We start from the raw sequence: 23073 nt of genomic DNA, 5'->3' as shown, positions 1-23073 counted from the left end.
TTCACAAGAAAGAAATTTTTGTATAGAAAAAACCATGACTTTTTATATTGTTGATAGATATCTATAATTATAAATTTGTATAGGTAATTATGATGTAGAAAATTTCAAGTTCAAATGTTAAATAATTGTTTGCGAAATCATTTGAAAAATTGTATTTATAATAGATTGCTTTATTACATATTATAAAATAAATATGCTTTTAATTAATTTAATATAAACTCTTATGATACATGGACTATAATAAAAATACAATTTTAAAATAAATTTAAGTACAGGAAAAAGTTTGTTCACTTTTGAATTAGGAGATATATCGTACCTATACGTACTTTTTTTTTAATAATTATAAGAGCTTAATGCCTGCATTTAATAGAGTTATTCTCTCATAATTTGGGGACTATATCATATAGAGATGGTTGGAAGCATTGAGGTATAACTTTTCAACAAATTTTATAATTTCCTGAAGTAACTAATTTTATTATTGCAGATGGTTATTATTAGGCTTACAATTAAGTAGGGAAAGTATGATACCTACTGGCTACTATAGGGAGTTTTAATTTCTGCATGGTTTAATGTTAATTTAAATTTTTTTACATGAAGTGAAGTTGTGAAAATAGGGATGCCGACTCGGAATAATGTAACAAGCTTAGATTTTTAACTTAAGATTTCATCGTTATTCTAAATATAAGTAGGTAGTTATGTTATTTGGTTCTATAATTTAAATAACTATAATTTTATACTCTTTTTCAACTATATATACGAGTATATATAATATATATGTCTTTATAAATAAATCTATATTATAATATATATTGTATATTAACAATATTTTAATTTTTTATACAGGTAGTTTTGTTAAATAGGTACCTAAATAAAGTTGCTGTTCTATTTTAGCGTTAGTATAAAATAATACGAATTACATTTTTTTTTTTTTTTTTTTAATAATAATTTTAAGAAATTTATGTTTTTATAACGTAGTTGCTCATTTCATGCATGTATACTTCATACATACAGATGTATTGAAAATTGACTATCTATTCGTATCATATATTATGTCGTTGGAGTGTCGAACACAACTTAATCTTAATCATTGTAATTTAATTATTTAGATACATAGTAAAATTGTGTACACATTACTTATTTATTATTTTTTTTTTTCTGTCTAATATAAATCACTATGATGCTGGACTATAATATACTATAGTTAAAAAATTGAAGAGGAAATATTTTTCTTGTTTTGTCTTCGTCTTATTAATATATTACATAGCATATTTTACGTTCAATAAAATAAATTAGACTGTTATTTTTAGTATTAGAGTAAATTGACCTATTACAAATTTTTAAAGTAAATATATATATATTATCTAGAGCCTTATTTAGAAATGTTATGATACATTAATTTTGAAGCAAACTATGAACATTTTACAATTCTACATTTTTGAGCGTAAGTTTAAGACATAGTCAACATATGTGACTAAAACATACTTTGAACTTAGGTATAAGCATGTTTTCATTTACTAACATAATAATACATTAGTTAATATTTTGTTTTCAAGAATAATATCTAGTCTAAATTTAAAAAAATCGATTTTAAAAGTAATAGTAAAAACTAATTTAAAAATTGTAAAATTAATTTAATAAAACTGCTCATATGATGACTACTATACCTATAGAACAAAATTTGTGAAATATAATAAATAAATCAATAGATGTTTATAATTTAAAAAATATTATACGGGTAGAAGCTGATAGTTTTTAAACAACAGCAAATTGCCGGAAACTATATATATTTAATTTTAAGGTTTGTTTATTTTTTCAAAAGAGTTAAAATCAATTGTTTTACATTTCTGTATTGTTTTGTTGATATATTATTTCTTATGAATTTATTTATATACAATCGCATTAATCATACCTACTTATTACATGATAAATATTAATTTATATTAATTAGCTTTGTTAGACGACCACGTATGTAATAGCTGTCGCTATAATTGTATTTTATAGCAACATTTTTGTATAGATCGCAAGTATTTATAATATTATATACTATATATTGATTATATCTATAAAGTATAGGCTATATCTACCTATATAATAAATACAATGAATTTATAATAACTGAAGTTGGTAACTGACATCTGAGTTACTGCTGCACCAATCTCACTTACCTACATATATACATTATACATATCTTACTTAGATATACTTGTTTATATTAATATACCTACATAATAATATATACCTGTTTACCTAAGTTAAACCTGCCGCAATATTGGAATTTATTATCAATATTTTTTTGGACGGTGTAAGCACCTAATATAATGTAGCTTGCATATACATAAACATATTATACGCATACACGTTAAAGGGTCACAAACTTATATGTGGGTGGAAGTTGGTGGCGAAGGGTGTATATTGGGGCGGTGTATGGGCGTGGTATCGCGACTACTCGCCATTTATTCGGCACGCCTCGGTATGTTGGATACTTGTAAGTTGATTCTGCCAGTCTCTGCAGTTGCGTCCCGGCGTCGACTCGGGTTTGTTTGCTCACGTCTCAACTAGTAGTGCAGTATGTAAACATAAGTGTTTATTAATAATAATATTAATAACGAACTCAAAACATCGTACTCGCGACGTACGGTCATTATATCCAGCGATGGATCATCATCACCATCATTATCAACTGAATCATCATGGTGCAAGTCATCATTATCACGCACCACCGTACACGAGAGATTATTTCCTGTACGAGTATTCGTCCGGTTCTGAGTCCGATGGCACAAGCTCATTGAACAGCGACTGCGATTCCGGCAATTGCGGTAAGTGTAGCTATAAATAATTTAGTATTAAATTTAAGAATGTGTCAATGCAAAATTTGTTTTTTCTCAAGAGTGAAATATATTGTGAGGCGTAAAATAAATAAACCAGACAATACATTTTTTAATTTTATACAATATTTAATATTTTTAATATGTTGCTTATTTAATTCACTTGGTATTAAACTATATTACTGAGAATTTGAGACTTGAATTAATAATAAAAATAATAATTATTATTCATTTTAAATTATGAATAATTAAAATTAAATACCTAACTGGATTTTTTCTTAATTTTATATTCACAAAATCTTTAGTTACATTTAAAATAAATTTATCTTAAACTATCATCACACTCTGATTTTATTCTTATAAGTCGATTAAATCTGTCTCTATCCATATAAATGCTCAATATATTATAAATTAGAAAATTAACTTTCATTGTTTTACTACCACAAACAATTCGTTGTTTGTAATCGACCGTCGCGGTCGTGTTAACAACAATTTTTCTATATGACCCCTGAACCCTGATTAAATATTTAAAAACTCCATCCGATAATAATAAATATTGTTACGACTTACGATTGACACTTTTTCCAAGTTATTTTTTATAGTGTTCATATTCACCGAAAAAATCAAGATAATTTGTTACTTGTTATTTTGCCTGCATGTGTCTTGATAACAGTAGGTACCAAAAAATCTATAATTTTTTTCAGTGAAAATTTAATTTTAAATACAAAAATTAAGTTCCATAGGTATTATACATTATTATAGAGGTATTTAAAGTTAATATTAATTTTATTTTTATTTATACGACTGTGGGGTCCTTGGACTGTAGCCTACTCAGCCCCTCTTAAATCTAACCTTAATTTTTAATTTTAATAGTTTAGAGTTAAAAATTTAATACAACATTGTTCAAAAATTGAAAAAGAAATTATGACGCGAAACTACATTTATTTTTTAAATTTGTTTGAAGTTAAAGTTGACAAAATTGGACATTCAAACGTAAAATAACTATTTATGATTAAATAATTTTTGTTGGTCTTTTTTAAAAATGTATTTGGCTTTGGCATATTATATTTTCTAGTTGATTCGGGTCGCAAGAAGAGTTCGCGATGTCACAGGCAAAAGACGCAGCAGAGGCAAGCAGCGAACTTGCGCGAACGGCGACGCATGCAGAGTATCAACGAAGCGTTCGAAGGGCTTCGTGCACACATACCCACATTGCCGTATGAGAAGCGCTTGTCTAAAGTGGACACACTGAAGTTAGCCATTGGTTACATAAACTTCCTATCCGAGTTGACTCGTGGCACAGGACCGACAGGAAATGGCGTGACGTCTTTGAACGTGGCCAAACTTACAACAATCGCCGGTCGCTTACATAGGCCACCGGCACAGGTCAAGGAACAACCCGTTAAGAAGTTTATTGTCAGAGGTAATATAAACAAAAATTAAATTTTAAATTTTAATGCACTGATAGAACTAGCACATCGAATTATACTTTTAAGTTTTCAACTTAAATTATTTAGGTACTTATTATCTATAGTACATAGGTAACATAGGTTACTGGAAATTTTGACAATTTAGGCAGTGATGACAATATTCCTTATACGGGAAAGAAATAATATCATTACTTAGGAATTGTCATTATTTAAGTAATTTTTTAGGCAATGTTATCACGCATGTTTGGTTATTCTACAGTTCGTTTATAGACTATAGTTGAGTATCAATTGGTCCACCGATAGATGAAATTAGTTCTTTTAAATCTGAGGAAGTTGTTGAATGTATTTTGAAATTAGAGAATTATAAAAAAGTAAAAAAAAAAACAAACCGTGTTAAATTTGATATGAAAAAAAAAATTAAATAATATTACTAATGTAATTGATAAAAAAAATAAAATAAATAAAAAAATTGGTTAAAGATTAGGGCGATTATATGAAATAAATTAATATTTAAAATATATAAATTTAATTAAAATGTTTAATAAAAAATTAAACTAAATATTTTTTTTTACTATATTTTAATAATTTACCATCTTCTTCTTAGTACCGTATAGTATGACTGTTATATGTTTCATTGCCTGCTATTATTAGAAAATATAAATAATAACATGACAACTTCCACCTTTTATTAGAAATTGTCAACATTTATACTACATATATGTATAAATTTAATACTTATCACTATAGTGGTACAGTGGAATTTTACTGTACGTTACTATAATGTTTAATTTAACTCTTTTTCTTCTTCACAATTCATCTAAAAATCATTTTTTTAATACTAGAATACTTAAGTATAACAAATTTGTTCAATATAAAAATATCTTATACAGGGTCGAATTTAGGGGGAACCAAGGGAGCCCGGGCCCCGAGCCTACACAAAATGAGGACCTTACACTTGGAATATTTTTGCATCCAAGTATAAAACACAAATACACAATATAATATTTGTAAAATATATTTAAATCATAACTTGAATAAAAAATTTCAATCATTGATATTATCATAAATTTATAAATAAATTTTATTATTAATAACTGTAATAATATATTATATATTATAAATGCATAAAAGTGAGTAGCGAGTTTACAAATATAAATTTAAAATTGATTATTATGGACTAGTAGAGTAGGATAAACCCTATAATAATATTGGTACCTAATTTAGCATGGTTTTAAATTTTGATAAAAACAATCATATTACCTATTATTATTTTGATAATTAAATTTAACTATTTTTAAATTTTAGGCACTTTCTAATAAAATATTGTTTTGCGGTAAATTTAAATTTATTATTGAATTAACTTATAATATAACAATATTAAACATAATATGTGTAATTGAAAAATAATATCTACTTCTAAGAGTTAGACCAAGGCCCTTACATTCCTTAATCTCTGTTATGTACACTGTTTTATAAAAGTATACGTATTGTATTGATTATTGTTAAATATTATGGGTAATGGTTAACAATTATGGAAAAACAGGAATTATAGTAGGTAATTAGCAATTACACATTATTATTTTTGGATAAAATCTATTTGGTTTTTTTTTAATTAAAAAATAAATATCTAACAACCTAACCATAAAGACTTAAAAATACATGAATATTGGTAGGCATTATAATATGAATTTTTAGTTATCAAACTTTCATAATAATTTGAATTTATTGTTCTATTTGAAGATTTTTTAATTTTTTTTATTAATTTTTCGATCTACATATGTTATTACATCAAAAGCTTAAATACTTAATTTTGACTCACTGTTATATTTTTACAAATAATAACGATTTTCCATCTCATAGTTTTAGTCATTACATATGTCGTAATTTAGAAAAAAATTAACCGTAAGGTTATATAGGGACATGAAACTTTTCATTATTATGAAGTACATATAAATTAAAAAAAAAAAAAATAATGTAGAACTCAAAATATTTAGACCAATTATAAGTTAATGCCTATTTATACCATGCATCTATATTTACACTGTTCTATGCTGTAGGTAATTTTAATTTATTTTTTATTAATTTTTTATTAATTTATTATTCAAATTACAATATTATGCATAAGTGGTATCGACTTACAGCTACGTAGTACGTTCTACATTGTAACTATCTATATTGATATCATGAAATATTGAAATGGAAACCTAAAGTAGGTAATATAAAATGGAAATTTTTAAATTTCAGGTGCGTTCGGAACTCCATATTCATTACATTCATTGTCTTGGTCAAGGGCAAAAGAAAATTGTCCAAACAGTGCAGGAGTAATGCGGGCAAAGTTATGGAGGCCTGAAGTAGGGTCACCGCGTAATTCTGGATCTACTTCAACTTCAACGAGTTCGACATCATCAAGTAAAATCTAATCACTCAACATCAACATAATAAATAAGACCACTAGCTACGATTATGATTTATAGCTTAAAAGTTATAAATTATAGAATACTAGTGATACATATAATATATATATATTATGTCTAAATTCAGTTCTTATTCCTATTTAAAATGGTTTATTTTAATATTAACTATATTTTTTTTTTGTGAAGGTACCTACTTGTTTTATTATTGTTTAATGTTGTTAGTTTTTTTTAATTAGTAATTTTAATCATTCATATTTAAAGTATAATAATACATTATAACTCTATTATTCCTATTGTATGATTTACTAGCAATATAGTATGGTAATTTTAATATGCGTAATAAAGAGTTATTATATTATATTATAACCAACAAACTGCATTAAGCTGGAGATGTTCTCTTATGCTATATAAGCAAATTTATTGTTTTATGGCTATATATACCTGTATCGATATAACTACCCACTAACTACTTGTTACAACTTAATCATTTAGGTATTTTATGTTTTTTTTTCGCGGAAGCAATGCGAAAGCATTCCTGCGCCGTCGTCTCTTCAAAAACAAAAAAAAAGTATTTTATGTTTAAAAATATTTTTTCTTTCACAATTATTCATAATAGTTATAACTTAGAATAATCCGTTACAAATTGAGTCGCAATAAAAATATTCATCTATGATTATTACAGGATTTTGCAGAATAACTGGGTACCTAATTACTAATTATCAATATAATATTATAATATACGAGAATCGTGGGTGTACTTGTATAATGCAAAGTGCTGACTGCGCAGTGCACAATAAAAAATAGTCTTTATATTTTGTTTATAAAGTGTTTTCTATAAAAAGGAAATTAAAGCGTAATACATTTTTTTTATTGTTTTAACTTTACCTCAGTCATCCTTCAAAAAAAAAAAAAATTCTAGCCACGACTTGCATGGTACTAAATTAATAAAATATATAGATAGAAATGTAGAACAACTCAAATTTTCTCGTCTCGCTTGCAAATAAGTTTTCGTGGCCACTGTATCTATAATTATATAGTAATGAGTAATACACCATCGATCACCAAATAACAGAACAATAAGAAAAAACATGTGAAGTAATTAGGTATCTATTCCATGTAGTAAGTTTCCAGTTAACATATCCATTTAGTAGATTGGTAAAGGATGTATTAAATTTTACCGAGCATATTTAAATATCAAAAATTTCAAATTCTATAAATAGCTCAAAAAGAGTTTAGTAAGTATTTTGAAAATTATAAAACCATAAATATATTTACCTATAACCTATATAACGACTTTTGTTAGTAATAATTATGATAATTCAATTGTTGGTGAATAACTTTCAAATAGGTACGCTAGAAATGCCTTAATGGAATGTACTTAACTGCCAGAAATAATGATATTGAAATTGAAAATAAAGCAATTAAAGTTGTTACCTACCTACTGTTTAAAAGGTGATGATGAAAACAAAAAGTAAAAAAGATGACAAGTATTAGTAATTACAAAAATAATAGTAATAAATAGATTAAATAGTGAACCTACCTATTACCTACCTATCGTGGAGTGTGATACTCGATCGAAGCCTGATTTCTTTAGAGAAATGATTACAATAATATTTAAAGTGATATCACTGATATCTAATATTAATACATGTATGTATAGCACGAAAGCGTTATTTTAAAACACAACATTTATAAATTATAATAATAGGTGATGTTTTAAAACAGCGGTTCTTAACTTGTGGTCCGCGGCCCCCTGAGGATCCGCGGCAGCCTTACCACCTAACATAAGTTAATACGTGACATGAGTGCATTATTACAATATTTATGGATTATTGTTTTTGTTTCATATAAAATTATAATCTTATATTGTCTGTGACGGCGGGTCAATATAAAATAGTTATTATAATTTTGGTTATGATAAATTGATATGTTTTGTAAAAAAAGGTATTTGACAAAAAATTGGTAGGGGGGTCCGCGATTTCTAAAAATATTTCATCGGGGGTCCGTGTTTTACAAGAGGTTAAGAACCGCTGTTTTAAAATATTTCATAATTTACTGAATAAAATTCAATTAATACATCACAAATGACAAGTATCTATATTATTTTTTTTATGGTCAGGTTTAATACTTTGGTTTAGTCGTATGCGACCGTCACGCATACTGGTGAGCAAATAATACTATGATATCAATGGATGAAATGTTGTGATTTTCTTCGTGAGAATGACCGATAACTCTGATAAAAGATAGTGCAAAAAGAAAAAATACTCGTCCCGTGATCTTATCTATCTAATATTATAATCATTGAATCATGGTTTATGATTATGAGTATTCATCACATTATAAACCATTTATTATTTAAATAGTAAATATCATTAAATTTAATTATTCAAATGAAAATTTAAATTTTAATATTTTCAAGTATAAAATTACTTAGGTGTAAAACTTTTCGAGTTCCTAGTTCAATCAGTTAGAAGTTTGTTACTATTCTAATCATATTAATGTCTATATTATTTTAATTTTGTGGTTTAACTTAGTAAGAAATTAAGAATATGGCTGAATTAGTGTTGGACATCAACATTCGAGGTTGGGTGTTCTTACCAATTGTATTGATTACATTCCTTGTCGGTGTTATTCGACATTATGTGTCATTGTTGATCACGTCTCAGAAAAAAGTTGAACTGACACAAGTACAGGATAGTCAAGTATTAATTAGATCACGCATGTTACGTGAAAATGGCAGATATATATCTAAACAAGGATTCTACATGCGTCGTCATTACTTTAATAATGAAGAGAATGGTTACTTCAAGACACAAAAACGAGCAGCTCCTGCTCAAACAGCTATGCCTGATCCAAGTATGATGACAGAAATGTTGAAAGGCAACGTAACCAATGTTTTGCCAATGGTAGTTATTGGTGGTTGGATCAATTGGATGTTCTCAGGGTTTGTCACTACTAAAGTCCCATTTCCCTTAACTCTGCGTTTCAAACCAATGTTGCAAAGAGGTAATTTGTGTAATTTGTTCTTTTAGTACAAGTTTTAATATTTTCTTTTTTTAGGTATTGAATTAGTTTCATTAGATGCAGCTTGGGTATCATCTGCTTCATGGTATTTTTTGAATGTATTTGGGCTTCGTAGTATATATGCATTAGTTTTGGGTGAAAATAATGCTGCAGATCAGTCACGTTTGATGCAAGATCAAATGTCCGGTGCTGCAATGTCAATGCCCATGGATCCAAAAGTAGCTTTTAAAGCAGAATGGGAAGCATTAGAAATTAGCTCCCATAAATGGGCCCTTGCAGATCTCGACAATGAAGTGCTTAATGTATTATTGAATAAAAGTATTAAGTAACAATTTGAGCTCTGAAGTGAACACAATTTTACTATTCCAAGTAAGATGTATAAAGAAAATAATATAATTGTTTTTCTTTTTAAATTAAAATTTAATTAATTTTTTTGTGTAACTCATCAGTAGCATTTATGTATTTAATTTTGGTTTTGCATTGATTAAATTTATAATTAAAATAAATCTTTTTATTGATTAATGTAATTATTTTTCTTATGTGGTAGTGTGATATCATATTTTTGCCTAACACACTTTTGTTTTTTATAGTCAACTTTTGAGGTTAATCTACCTGTATTTGATATTTAGTTAATGATTTCTTAAATAGTTCATTTTTACTTCAATGTTTTTTATATTTATTTTGAAAGTTAAGTTATTAAATATTTTTTTAATCTATCAATAATCCTCAACATATTATACACACCATTTATTAAACAATACTTACTATAATATATATAAGAGTATATTGTAGTAATTATGTTATATACAATAAATTACATTTATATTTGGTTAAATATATTTGTTAGTTATTATGGATTATGACACTGCCACACTGGAAAGTACTATTTAAAAACAATATAAGTAACTAGTCACTTAGTAAATAGAGATTTATATTATATGTAATAAGTTATACAGTAGTCTAGTTATGATATGTAATAGTATAACTTCATAGACTAATATAAGTTACATTTTAAATTATTTTTTTCTTTTGCGATAAATACAATTTGTAAGGGTGTTTTATTGTTGAATTATTCTATTCATAATATAAAAAGTGAGCTTGATTCAAAGAAAGAAATATCCATTAATACACTGCTTGAAAAGTACTATTCATTTACATTTAGATCAAATTAATACAAAAATGACGAAAAGACTACAGTTTAAGATTATTTAAATTATATATGTCATTTTTGATTTGTTTTGGGAAGAGTAAAACTTAGAATAATAAAATCTGGGACATTTAACTAAATATTGTATTCTAATATAGGTGTGGTTTAAATTTTTAATAAATTCTTATTAGTTATTAAAATTGATTGTCTATTTCTTGAAAAAAATAAAAATACACCATTGTAAAAATGAAAACATAGTAATACTTACATTTTATTAATATTTATTAGCAATAATGTAAAAGGTATTAAGATATGTTATGAAAATTACATATATGCAAACAATAGTGCTTGTTTAGTTGACATTTGCTCTAAAAGTATTAGTTCACCACTTCTTTCTTTTGTATTTTTGATGTATGAGGTAACCTAACCAAGGAAGGTACTAAGTGAAGAAATTTGAGAAAGAATATTTCCTAAAATTCTGTCTGAGAGTTTCATTTATAGACTGTACAAACTATGATTGTTACTGTTAAGTACGTAGTTAAAATAGATTGTTGAATACTATGATGGATTTGCCAGCAATCAGATATTATTGTTTATCTGATACGTGTATGTCCATAAATTATTAGTAATAAGTATACTCTGTTCAAAATAAGATCAGAACTGAATTGTCGAATTATGTGCATGGATATGGCTTTGATAAGTAATATTTGATCTTTGCCTGAAGAAACTAGTCACTTGTTGGTACTAATTTCATCTTGAACAGAGTATACTAATAATATATTTTCCAATCCATCAGTTATTTCTACACATATGACAAAACACTATTGTTTGTTTATAATACAGAACACCAAATATCCATCGACGAGAAATGAGTAGTATTGAATACAGTTTGAGCGTGTAAACTAAACAAGTATAAGAATATTTTAAGTAAAAATTAGATTTAAATCCACTGATTATTTTGAATGCATTTGTAATTTATAATTTAGGTTTTTTTACTGTAATGCATATTTAGAGGCACACTAAATAAACAAAAATCATAATTCATCTCTAAACAAATTTGGCATGAAGAGGAAATTGCTTAGATAGATTTATGGACCAAAAAAAATATGAAGATATTTTAACATACAACATTAAATCTAACATTGAATTATAGGAATTATTCAGAAGACTGAAAATAATAGTTGAAATATGATACATTAGACTGAGTTGGCTTGATTATGTATTAAGGCTAAATAACAAACAATATACTAAGCTGGTTACTTCAGGGTAAAAGGTAGATTTAAAGACCAAAAGAGAAATTTATTGACAAAAGCAAGAAAGAATTAAGATAACTAGGTATATTCAATGTTAGTGAAATAGCACTGGATAGAGAAAGATGAAAAGAAGTTTGTTTTATTGTCATAGGATCAATTGCTTCTAAAACTAATAGAGAGAAAGAGAAAAAATTTATTTGTAGATAAAAAATTAAAGGTCATAACTGGAATTCAGTTTAGCACACATAGACCTTATATAACACTAGCTGATTGAACCACAGGTTTTTGTGGCTGTTATAATTTGTTGAATTAATGCTATACTAAACTATTAACAAATTTATTGATTGAAATGGAAATTATTTTATAAATTATATAAATACATTAATATTTAACTATTTTTAGAGTTACAATTAGATGTATAACACATCAGGCATATTATTCCAAGATCAAACCGGTTATTCTTTTCTTCTCTCTCTCTTGCATATATTTTAAATAAAAATATAAATTATCCTATATTTTAAGTTGGACCAAATCACACACGTGAACAAAATCAAAACCAGTTACATAGTTTTGGAGCGTATTGCACGCAAACTCGTACGTTTAATCTTTATATATAAAGATATGTTATGATATCATCCAATTGATAATCAACTAGAGATACACTTTTAAATTTGAAATTAACACAGACTACAACGTAATTATTTATACAATAATTGGTAATAAAATATTAGATATACAATATACCAATTTGCATATTATACTATCAAAGAAAATTCATGGTAAAAAGTTATATTTTATTAATAAATTGAAGTTTAATAACTAATAAGTTTAATGTTTATAATATATATATATATATTAATTTTGTTTTAAATTACATTATTCATTTGTCTGTTGAGACTCAAATATAGGGTATTTAACTTTAGCTACATTCCAAACAATGTTGCCTAGGGATAGATTTTGTACCAAATCCACAACTTCGGACACCTAAAATAATATTAGTAATGTAAATAAAATATATAAACAAGTAATTTTTTATTAAACTGTTGTTATTCTTACAGGTACTCGGATTTGTTCCATTGAATCCCTTTCTCGAATGGTTACTGATTGTGGTTCGACCAACGAGTCAAAATCTACTGTAATGCAATATGGCACTGCTATCTCGTCAGTTCTTGCATAACGGCGTCCTACTGACCCACTTGAATCATCAATTTTATTTGATACGCCTTTCAAGCATAAGTTTTTGGCTAAAAATAAATTATATTATATAATTTAAAAAATATATCATTAATTAAATTACATATTATTATCATTTTGCAATACTTACACAACATTGATACTAGGGGTGTAAACTTTTCATTGTCAAGCAATGGAAGAACACAACACTTTAAAGGCGCAACTAATGGTGGCAATGATAAGTACTGAAAAAAAAATATAATTTAATAATTCACTAATAATTTAAACAATTTTAATATCTTTACCGTTCTTTGTTCATCTTTTTCACGAACTTTAAATGTATGTTCTAATAAAGTATAAATTATTCGCCCAATACCGAATGATGGTTCTATTACATTAGGAACAATTTCTTCAACATGTATGGTTTTTGAATAAGATTTCAGTGGGATCATTTCTTTGTTGATCGAGAATTCTTTATTGCCAATTTTACATAATGTTAATCCAGTAGTTGGATCTGGTTTTCTAAAAGTAACAAAGATAATAAAATTATTTAAAAAAAGTTTTTTATTATTTTTAAATAAACTACATGTAAAATAGTTTTGAAAAAACTATATATTTGAAAAATATATTACCCATTATCAATAAATTCATGGAGTTGTTTAACTTCGCTTATTGATAATTTTGATAATTTTTCAACACACTCTTTGGAATCTTTGCGTAACGTCTTACCAATCAAACCTTTATCCATTTCCAATTCTAAAAAAACAGCCTCAAAGTTTAATCAGAAATTATTTTTGTAAAAAAATAATATTTACCAGTAACTTGAATGGTTTTTGGTGCAGGCAATTTTCTTTCAGCCACTAATCTTTGTTTAGTTTCTTCGCCATGTTTACTGAGGTCATATGCTGATCGATCAGCACAACCAATACACTCTACCCAACCCTATTGAAATATGTATAAAACAATTTATAATTATTATAGTTAAGTTTTAAACATGTTTTGACTTTAAACTTAAATCAATGAAAAATGCTCACATAAGACGTTAAACACTCAGCATCCCAGCAGTCAACAGCATAATGAGCCATTTCATTTGACATGTGCTGTCGAAATCTTAATTTTTCTTTGGTTACTCCAATTTTCATCATAAACATGTAAATACGAGCCATGAAATATCCCAATGTTTGATTAGCAACCATACCCTGATACATTTATTGTATAATTAAATCAATAGATAATTTGTTTAATGTACTTAATGCTTTTTACTTTAGATACAGCTTCGCCAATTGTAATATCAACAGGAGGTTGTCCATCCATTTGATTACAAGCACTGTATAACTTCATTGTAGTATTTTCTACATCAATAAACTTTGAATGTGATTTGTCGCTTGGGTCACAGAAATGTTCTATTTCAGCCATAGTAAATTCCCTAAAATTAATTTATTTAATTTTTATATTAAAATGGACTATTTAAGTTAAGTATAAAAATGTATTTACCGAACTCTCAATAAACCAGAACGAGGAGAAATTTCATTCCGAAAAGCATTACCAATTTGAGCAGCAGCAAACGGCAAACGTCCTTGATTAAACTCAAGTAAACGTTTGAAATTGACAAATATACCTTGTGCAGTTTCTGGTCTCAAAAATCTATTTAACAGCATATACTATAATAGGTCTCATAGCTTAAAATTTATTTTTAAATTCAAAAATACAAACCCTTTTTGATCTCCAGTTGGTCCAATCTGGGTAGCAAACATAAGATTAAAATCAACGGGTTCAGAAAGATCATTCCCAGTAGTTGGTGATTTCATGTTAAATTTGTTTACAATATCAGACATTTGTTCTGTAGTCATACCATCCAATTTAATTATAATATCTTTACATTCTTCCTTAACTTCAAGAGTTTGTTTTTTATCTTTGATTAAAGTTTCCAAGCGATTTTTGATCAAATGGTCAAGTCTGAAGCATTCTCCAGTTTTTTTATCTTTCACCATGGTATCAGCAAATTTTTCTACATGACCTGAAGTCCTTATAAGGATAAAATACAAAACTTTTATCATATGTTACAAAGATTTTGTAGAAAAATTTTACTCTAAAACTCGTTCTGGTGTCAACATTGAACAATCAATTTCAAGCATCTGTTCTTCGAGAACAAAAAACCGTTTCCATTGTTCCAAAATATTTGATTTCAACGCACAACCCATTGGTCCAAAATCATATAATCCAGCAACACCTAAATAGTTTATACGAAAGGATTATATACATGAATTATTGTTGTATCAGTCTTGACATACCTCCATAAATTGAAAAGGATTGGTCGTAAAAAAATCTACGTATCATAAGATCTGCAAATTTAGATCTATTGAATGTTTCTGAGGGTGGTTGCAAAGCTAACTCTTTATCGTCTAATTGTTTTTTTAATGCTTTCAACTCTCCAACTGCCTTTTTTATTTCAATGTCTGAGGCATTTGATTCCTTCATTGATCTTACTACGACACCCTACCAGAAGCAATTAAAAATGCATATATTACTCAGTTATTAATCAGTCTGTTAATATTATTGTAAAAACAAATTATTTACTAACTTGTTTCCTCACAGCCTCTCTCAGAGGAGCTAAAATTTGTTCGACTTGTGGATCCGCCATAGCTTCTGGATGATAGTTGAAGATCTTCACTTGGGTAGCAGATTTTTTCGTACCCCAGTTACTCAACTTTGAGTAATTTCGTGTGCTGACAGACAGACGAGTTAAAACACGAATTTTTCCAGCAGTAAATGTGAACAAATTCAAATTCAGATATTGCAAACGTGACATACCTGGATGAGGATAAATAATAAGAAAATATGACTTGATATCATTGGTTATAATTGTATAGCCTTAGTACACTGGTAGATGGCGTAAATATCTTGTTAGATAAATGGATATATTTTACTATTTTATGATAATCTGAGAAGAGCAGAGCACTAAGCACACAAACGTCACAAACACTTAACACGGTGAATCAAACGTCAGTGAAAGCGAAATTGCATCGTTTATATCACGAAGACACGAACATGAAAGTTTGTGGTCTATATAGTTATAGTATTATTCATAGACGATAGTACACCTTGACTTTCATTACCGTTCACTGAGACCATAACTAAATTTTTAATTTAGCCATTACTGCTTCCCAGATAGAAATAACAAATTAGTAAAAACACTACTATTATAAAAGAATTATTTAATTGTTTATACTAACTATTAACACTTAAATATTAGACTTTTAGTCTAATGATTAATGTAGTTACTTATATTAAAATAAAATTTTCATTATAAATACTATCTCATCATTCGTCAAACACTCTTAGAAGATAATACCGGAAGTCAATTTTCTAACATTACAAATGTATTAATATAGCGATTATTGGATATTAGATTTTGTAAAAAATAATTCTCATATTAAATAACTAAGAAATTAAAAAATTTATAAGCAGCAACCTTGTCATTTTTATAATTTATTGCTAAATGACCATATCAAACAAGTATTTTATTTACAAAATAGGATAATTTAACTTTTGCTACGTATCTTTACCTTTGGTTAAAGCCTATCCATTATTATTTTTAAAGAAATAATAAACTAATGAACATAATGGTTAAATTTACTTTATGTAGGATGAATAATCTACTATTTTTTATTAACATGTATTATAAGTAAAAGAATATTTCTAATACCGAAGTTCAGTAACATGTATTATAAGTAAAAGAATATTTCTAATACTGAAGTTCAGTAACATAAGTTAGTAAAATGTAACATTCAGTTTTAATCTCTATTGTTTTAAAACATTTAAATATAATTTGTATAAAATTTAGAATATATTGAAATATGCATTTCCAACTTTTTAGTTTAAAATTTTACGTTGTCTAACAAAAGAATTTCCATAATAATTATTTGATCAAAATTAATGTAGAAGCGCTTTAGTTAGCACAGTTACCTGTCGACCTCCTTAGGAATAGTTAGATTCCTTGAAATAAGTAAATGGGCATTAATGAGTGTTCACTCATCAGTTTATGTATACAGTATTGGTATATTATAATATTAGTTTAAATTAAAAAACATTTTCAAAAAAAATATTATGAAATAAAATATTTTTATAAATTCTGAATTCAAAAGAATAACCAGATTTTAAGAACAATGTTCATATACATTAGTATAAAAATCTGGTATTAGAAGTATAAATAATTTATAAATATATGTATATATTTTTTAAACTGTTATAAATAACATTACACTCAAGTATTTATAGAAAATTTAGGTTTCCAATTTTTTGATTTATTTAAGTGGGAGACATTATGAGGAATTATAGCTAAAATAAATAAATAAAACACGTTTGGAAAAATTTTTTTTACTGAATCATAAGTTGTTATAACGATTATTACATGTCTTAATTCCTCTTGGGGTACTGGGTTCCGCTGAGGACCAGTTGTAATCCTGAGATGTTCTGGAAATCCTATAAAAAAAAATATATATAATATAGCTAACCAAATATAATGAACAAGTTAGAAAAAAAAAACAATAACAAACCAGCATTTTCAACATGTCTTTAGTTTCAGTATCGACTTCAATAACATCTTGTTCAAGAGCAGAAACTTCTGGTACATAGTTATCTCTCCTCTCACGTTCTTCTTCTTGTAATTTAATGGAAATACCACGAACTTGACTTGTACGCAATCTTTTCATTAAATGGGTAACAAAACTGTAATAAGATTAAAAAATATTAACATAACAATTAAAGATTGATATTTTATGAAATTAGACAAGATTGTTATTTTCATATCTTATTTTTAATATGTCAGAGAGAATAACTGAATATTTTGAATAAGCTGCCAAGATTTAAATGTTATGGGTTAATAAAGAGATAATTCAACTACATGTTTTAAAATAAAATAATACTATTTTTGCTTTAAACCATAAAGAAATTTCTTTTTTGGTATTTATAATATTTCATTAAAATATTTGTTTTTGAATAAATCAAACAAAACGTTTAATTTAAGAGAAAATTATAATTTAGAGTTATTAAGTATAGAAATATTTTGCTGTTAGAGATGAAGACCAATATGTCAGACTAAAATAACTATAATTAAACATCTCAAGAGCCACAAATTACCTAATGAAAGCTAAATTAGATGTGTCAAATACACAGAAATACTGTCCGGTACTAGCTTTACAACTTAAACTGTCAAACATCAGGAATAATTCAATCATTTTAAAGAATTTATAGAAAGTACCAGTCATAGAACCAAATGAAACAAGAGATTATTGAACCAAGCTTTATTATATGGTATAAAAAAAACCAAATAGTCGGAAATCATTAATTGTTGGGTTATTAAAATTTGTTTAAATTAAATTATTTATTTAATGCCTAAATTACAGTCTTGATTTACGTTGTACCAAAAGTATCATATTTAATATTTACCCAGCGATTTTGTTACGCAGTGGCTTTGTAGGGATGATAGCGATTTCCTCACATATCCTTTTGTTGGTGTGGAAGTCTAATGTTAATCGAGTGTAATACTTCTCAATGATAACTCTGGCGGCCTTCTTGACAGTCTTCGTCCTGACGCGACCCTAATTCACAACACACATTATAGATTATTAAGCAAACAGAATTTAAAGTTGAGCAAGATATGGTTCATAAAAGTTGACACCGCCTTAGAAAAATGGATACAATTGGGCGATTGTCAAATATCTATTAAGTTAAAGAATTGAATGGTTTCTCATTAAGAATTAACATTTTACTTGAAAACCAAGGGATTATTAAGATAAACTTGGATACTTACCATGATCACAGTTTCTTCAAGTCAAATTCTAAAATACGCGAGAAGTAAACAAGATCAACAAGAACGAAAAAGACTGATCAAAATTATCGTTTGAGGTTACTTAACAGTTAACAGTTTGACCACGAATTATAAGATAACATACAGTGGAGCCATAACACTTTTTTTTACAATCTGATCAATTATTGCAGCACAGGTGCATCATAGAACATGAATAATTTTTAATTTTTATCACAAATCACAATCACAGGATAAAATGATTAAAATGTATTATATTCCATATTATTATAAGGTCCTATGGCTAATGGCTATAACATAATAGACTAATCAAGTAATATACTCATCAACGAAGTTTAAATGCACACAAATCAAAACTAGTCGTTCTTTATCATAGCACCATCTATAACTTATAACTATTCGAAATTTCGAAGTACAAATTAATAATTATGAAAATTTGTTCAGATAGCTCGTATCCATGGTCTCAAACGTCTCAGTCCTCAGAAAATATCTTTGGTTATTGATTTATAGTAACATTCTCATATTTAAGATGGTAAATTTTCGAAATAACAAAATTGTGGTCTCCATTTAGAATTCATTGTAAGTTTGGTCAGCAATTCGACATTTTACGTTTATTAAAAAGGATTTGCAATTACCTTGAAATACATCACATTAAAATCGAAATTATTAAAATTTAATAATAAATTCTCTTAATTTGTTTAGGTATTTATTAATATTGCTTATTAAAATCAATTATATAATTGCTATCTTGAAATATATAATAGGTAATTATATAATTTCATATGCTAAAAGAATCTATAACAAAAAAACTAAATTTGCTATCAAGTAAAAAAGTTTGAGAATTTCTAATTCAGATAATCAAATCAATCTTAATGTAACAATATTCAACACATCATGCATGTCATAAAATATTACATAAAAGTTTGTAAATGCATATCTTAAGATATATTGTATTATTTTTTTTATGAATTTATAATCATAATTTAAGCCCTAAGGTATATCTTAAGTCAAGTTTATAATAATGAAAAATGTAACTAATAGTTATTCTAAGTAGAAATTAAGATTTAAATATATAACAATAACATTTAATTAAGTATTAGGAATTATTATAATCAGGTCTATGATAGTTTTGCATTAAAAAACTGTCATGATATAACAGCAATAAAATCTAAATGTTAAAATATGCAGTTTTGCAGTTTTTTTATTTAAAATCCTAAATATGTAATAACATACAATTTAAATAAAAAATTTGAATTTATAGTTTTAAAGTTATTTAGTTTAAAATTTAAAAACTTTAAAAAAATAAAATAAAATATTCTAAATGTACTATGAATTGATACCTACTTAACATCAAATTTAATTTCTTTATCAAAGTATCAGAAAAAAAACACAAATACATTTAATCCATAGGCCTGGTTATTAAATTTGTAAGTTCTAAACTTAATGATTTAGGAAGAACATATTTTGTTTTATAAGGGATTGTAAATTGTAATCGTTTTAATACATTTAAATTAATTTCAATAACATCTAAAATAATACTATATTAATATTTGTTGAACGTTAAATAGACTATGTCATATTTGTGTAGTAAATAATGAATTATAATTTCAACCAAAATATTGATCTAATTTTGACTTTAGAACCATACAAAAATTAAAGTAAACACTTCTTGTTTTAGTTGTGTTATCTTAAGATTTTTAATAACATCAACATGATGGTTGATATGTTTAGAGAATTATTACAAAAACATTTTTTAAAATTTTTAAAGTATTTTTGATTAGTTATTAGTTATTAGTGTTATTATAATATGTAAAATTATGCATGATATAAAACTATAATTTATGATTAAAATATTAAATTTGAAGCATGAATAGATTAATGGAAATTGGAAACAATTAATATAATTCAAATTAATTTTACATGTTATTGTGTTTTTATTGGATGGTTCAATAAAATAAAATAAACTGATTAAGACACATATCTTAAAATCTTAAATCACTGGTATACATAATATTATAAAATAATTACTTTTGTTGGGATAATGCAAGAATACAATTAATTTAATCTATCATATTTAGGAAATTGTCTAATAAGTTAAATGAATAATTTGTTTCTCTATTCAAATGTTTTTGAATATTTCAATAATATCGGACCATACATCTTCAACATTTTTTCCTGCTTCAACTCTTTTCACCAAGTTTTTTTCTTTAAAATATTCTATAATTGGCATAGAATCATTTACAAATGTGACAATCCTCTTTTTTAAACTTTCTAAATTATCATCAGCGCGACCACTTCCAGCAGCACCTCTTTTCATGCATCGTTCTATACATATCTATATAAAATAAAAATGAATATTGGTACAATTTTTTCAAAATGATTAGTTTTTTACACTAGTATTTACTAATTATACATACATTTTCAGGACATTCGAGGAATAGCACAAATAAAAGATCAACTTGGTCTCCAATTGTGGTATTCCAGCCAACCATATTATCTCTATTTCGTGGAAATCCATCAATTAGAAATCGATTGGCTGCTGATGCTTCCATTGCATTTTGAATAAGTTTACATGTAATTTCTACTGGGACAATTGTACCGTTTTTGATGTGAGTGTCAATCAATTCTCCAAACATACTGTCTGGTTTACTGCGTTCAGCACGCAAAAGGTCACCAGCAGATAAATGAACAAATCCAAATTTGGATACTATGTTAGAACATTGCGTACCCTTACCCGCACCTGGGCCTCCAAGAACGAAAACAACTTGAGGTTTACTCATTGTGGTGAACAGACGATAAACTGAACGAAAATACGTCATACAATTAGAGATTTTGTCATTCTTTGGATAATATTTGTTACACAAACAACTAACTTAATTGCGCACTCGAAACTAAATCGATTAATAAATAGGTATGTGCTTAATATTGCTAAAATAAAAAATAATTAATAATAGTAATTTTTTTTAAATAATGTGTTTGTGGTGTATTCATATTATTTAATTGACGTTGATCGTTGATAAGTGATAACCTACTATATATTGATAAAAAAAAATAAATAATAATGATAATTTTATTTCGTTATGAATAAAGGATTGTTTACTGAGCTGTAAGTGATGACTACGTCGGCATGTATGGTTAAAAATTTAAAATATGTGATCAATGATCATATTTCTCATAAAAAAAAAAAAAAAAATTGATAGATTTTCTTCACATATTATTATTTATCTATATTTGACTATGATATGGTATTTACGGTAAAAATTATTCGCTACTTGTCATTTAAAAATAATACCCATTATTCGGACATCTCCATCTCAATACTATTTATTGTTTACCAGAAATTTCAATCAGTTTCCAAAAAAAATTATAGGTACGAACTACTTAGTGTCTATTAATTATTTAGTAGGTAGGTACTAGGTACCTAATACTGAACTGTTTGACTGTCATCTGTCTGTACTAGTAAGAACATAGTATGGTTTGTAAATTTGTGACAATATTGTCAAACTTAAACTTAAGGCTTGGATTACACTATGCGTTTTGTCGGCAACCGAAAAAACTATCTTGATTAACCGCAATCGGGACGATCGATCATACAGTGTGTTTTATCGGTAACTGAATACATAGGTACAAACGAGATTAAAAAGCCCAAAAATCGTTTTTAATTTTAAATTTTAATTTTAAACTGATTTTTTATTTATCGAAATGTATTTAATATTATAAGTAAAAAAATAACAAAAAGGTTGTGTTAATTAGAATTATTTATTTTTATTTAAAATATGTATCAACTAATTATGCTAATAAATAATAATATACATCCATAGACTATAATATAAATAAAATATAATTATATATAAATGTATATTACAAATATATTTCAAGTTTTTAATTATTTAATTAATTAATTATTCATACAATTTTCAATTTCGGTCACCGATAATCCGCGCAAGTGTGATCGAACAAACTGAATTGCATGTGTTGTG

The 23073-nt window shown here is 26.3% G+C and overlaps 5 protein-coding genes across 5 annotated transcripts; 2 read left to right on the top strand and 3 right to left on the bottom strand.

The window, feature by feature from the left end:
• The first annotated feature begins 2492 nt into the window (after positions 1 to 2492).
• LOC112600628 (pancreas transcription factor 1 subunit alpha-like) lies at positions 2493 to 6790 on the top strand. Its single transcript, XM_025347911.1, has 3 exons — positions 2493 to 2816; positions 3901 to 4248; positions 6500 to 6790. Exons 1-3 carry the CDS (start codon positions 2654 to 2656, stop codon positions 6673 to 6675), a joined length of 687 nt encoding a protein of 228 aa, XP_025203696.1. The 5' UTR covers positions 2493 to 2653; the 3' UTR covers positions 6676 to 6790.
• A 2234-nt stretch (positions 6791 to 9024) lies between these two features.
• Positions 9025 to 13241, top strand: LOC112600627 (ER membrane protein complex subunit 3). Its single transcript, XM_025347910.1, has 3 exons — positions 9025 to 9675; positions 9730 to 10062; positions 13152 to 13241. The coding sequence occupies exons 1-2, from the start codon at positions 9219 to 9221 to the stop codon at positions 10020 to 10022; spliced, it is 750 nt and encodes a 249-aa protein (XP_025203695.1). The 5' UTR covers positions 9025 to 9218; the 3' UTR covers positions 10023 to 10062; positions 13152 to 13241.
• Positions 12921 to 16077, bottom strand: LOC112600626 (glycine--tRNA ligase). Its single transcript, XM_025347909.1, has 13 exons — positions 15848 to 16077; positions 15558 to 15762; positions 15355 to 15496; positions 14980 to 15291; positions 14761 to 14910; positions 14530 to 14692; positions 14301 to 14465; positions 14082 to 14208; positions 13899 to 14022; positions 13572 to 13788; positions 13418 to 13511; positions 13150 to 13337; positions 12921 to 13077 (listed from the first exon to the last, which is right to left on the bottom strand). The coding sequence occupies exons 1-13, from the start codon at positions 16073 to 16075 to the stop codon at positions 12970 to 12972; spliced, it is 2223 nt and encodes a 740-aa protein (XP_025203694.1). The 5' UTR covers positions 16076 to 16077; the 3' UTR covers positions 12921 to 12969.
• A 1550-nt stretch (positions 16078 to 17627) lies between these two features.
• LOC112600629 (40S ribosomal protein S17) lies at positions 17628 to 19189 on the bottom strand. Its single transcript, XM_025347912.1, has 4 exons — positions 19079 to 19189; positions 18715 to 18866; positions 17823 to 17994; positions 17628 to 17748 (listed from the first exon to the last, which is right to left on the bottom strand). Exons 1-4 carry the CDS (start codon positions 19079 to 19081, stop codon positions 17683 to 17685), a joined length of 393 nt encoding a protein of 130 aa, XP_025203697.1. The 5' UTR covers positions 19082 to 19189; the 3' UTR covers positions 17628 to 17682.
• Positions 19190 to 21094: 1905 nt separating this feature from the next.
• On the bottom strand, positions 21095 to 22060 carry LOC112600577 (UMP-CMP kinase). The gene is made up of 2 exons (XM_025347842.1): positions 21511 to 22060; positions 21095 to 21428 (listed from the first exon to the last, which is right to left on the bottom strand). The coding sequence occupies exons 1-2, from the start codon at positions 21910 to 21912 to the stop codon at positions 21213 to 21215; spliced, it is 618 nt and encodes a 205-aa protein (XP_025203627.1). The 5' UTR covers positions 21913 to 22060; the 3' UTR covers positions 21095 to 21212.
• Between the last annotated feature and the right edge of the window lie 1013 nt (positions 22061 to 23073).

This window comes from Melanaphis sacchari, unplaced genomic scaffold, assembly GCF_002803265.2.
Source record: "Melanaphis sacchari strain LSU unplaced genomic scaffold, SCAv2.0 Contig65_pilon_pilon, whole genome shotgun sequence".
NCBI classification, from domain to species: domain Eukaryota; kingdom Metazoa; phylum Arthropoda; class Insecta; order Hemiptera; family Aphididae; genus Melanaphis; species Melanaphis sacchari.
The sequence above is the reverse complement of the archived record's forward strand: the minus strand, read 5'-3'. Positions and strand labels throughout refer to the sequence as shown.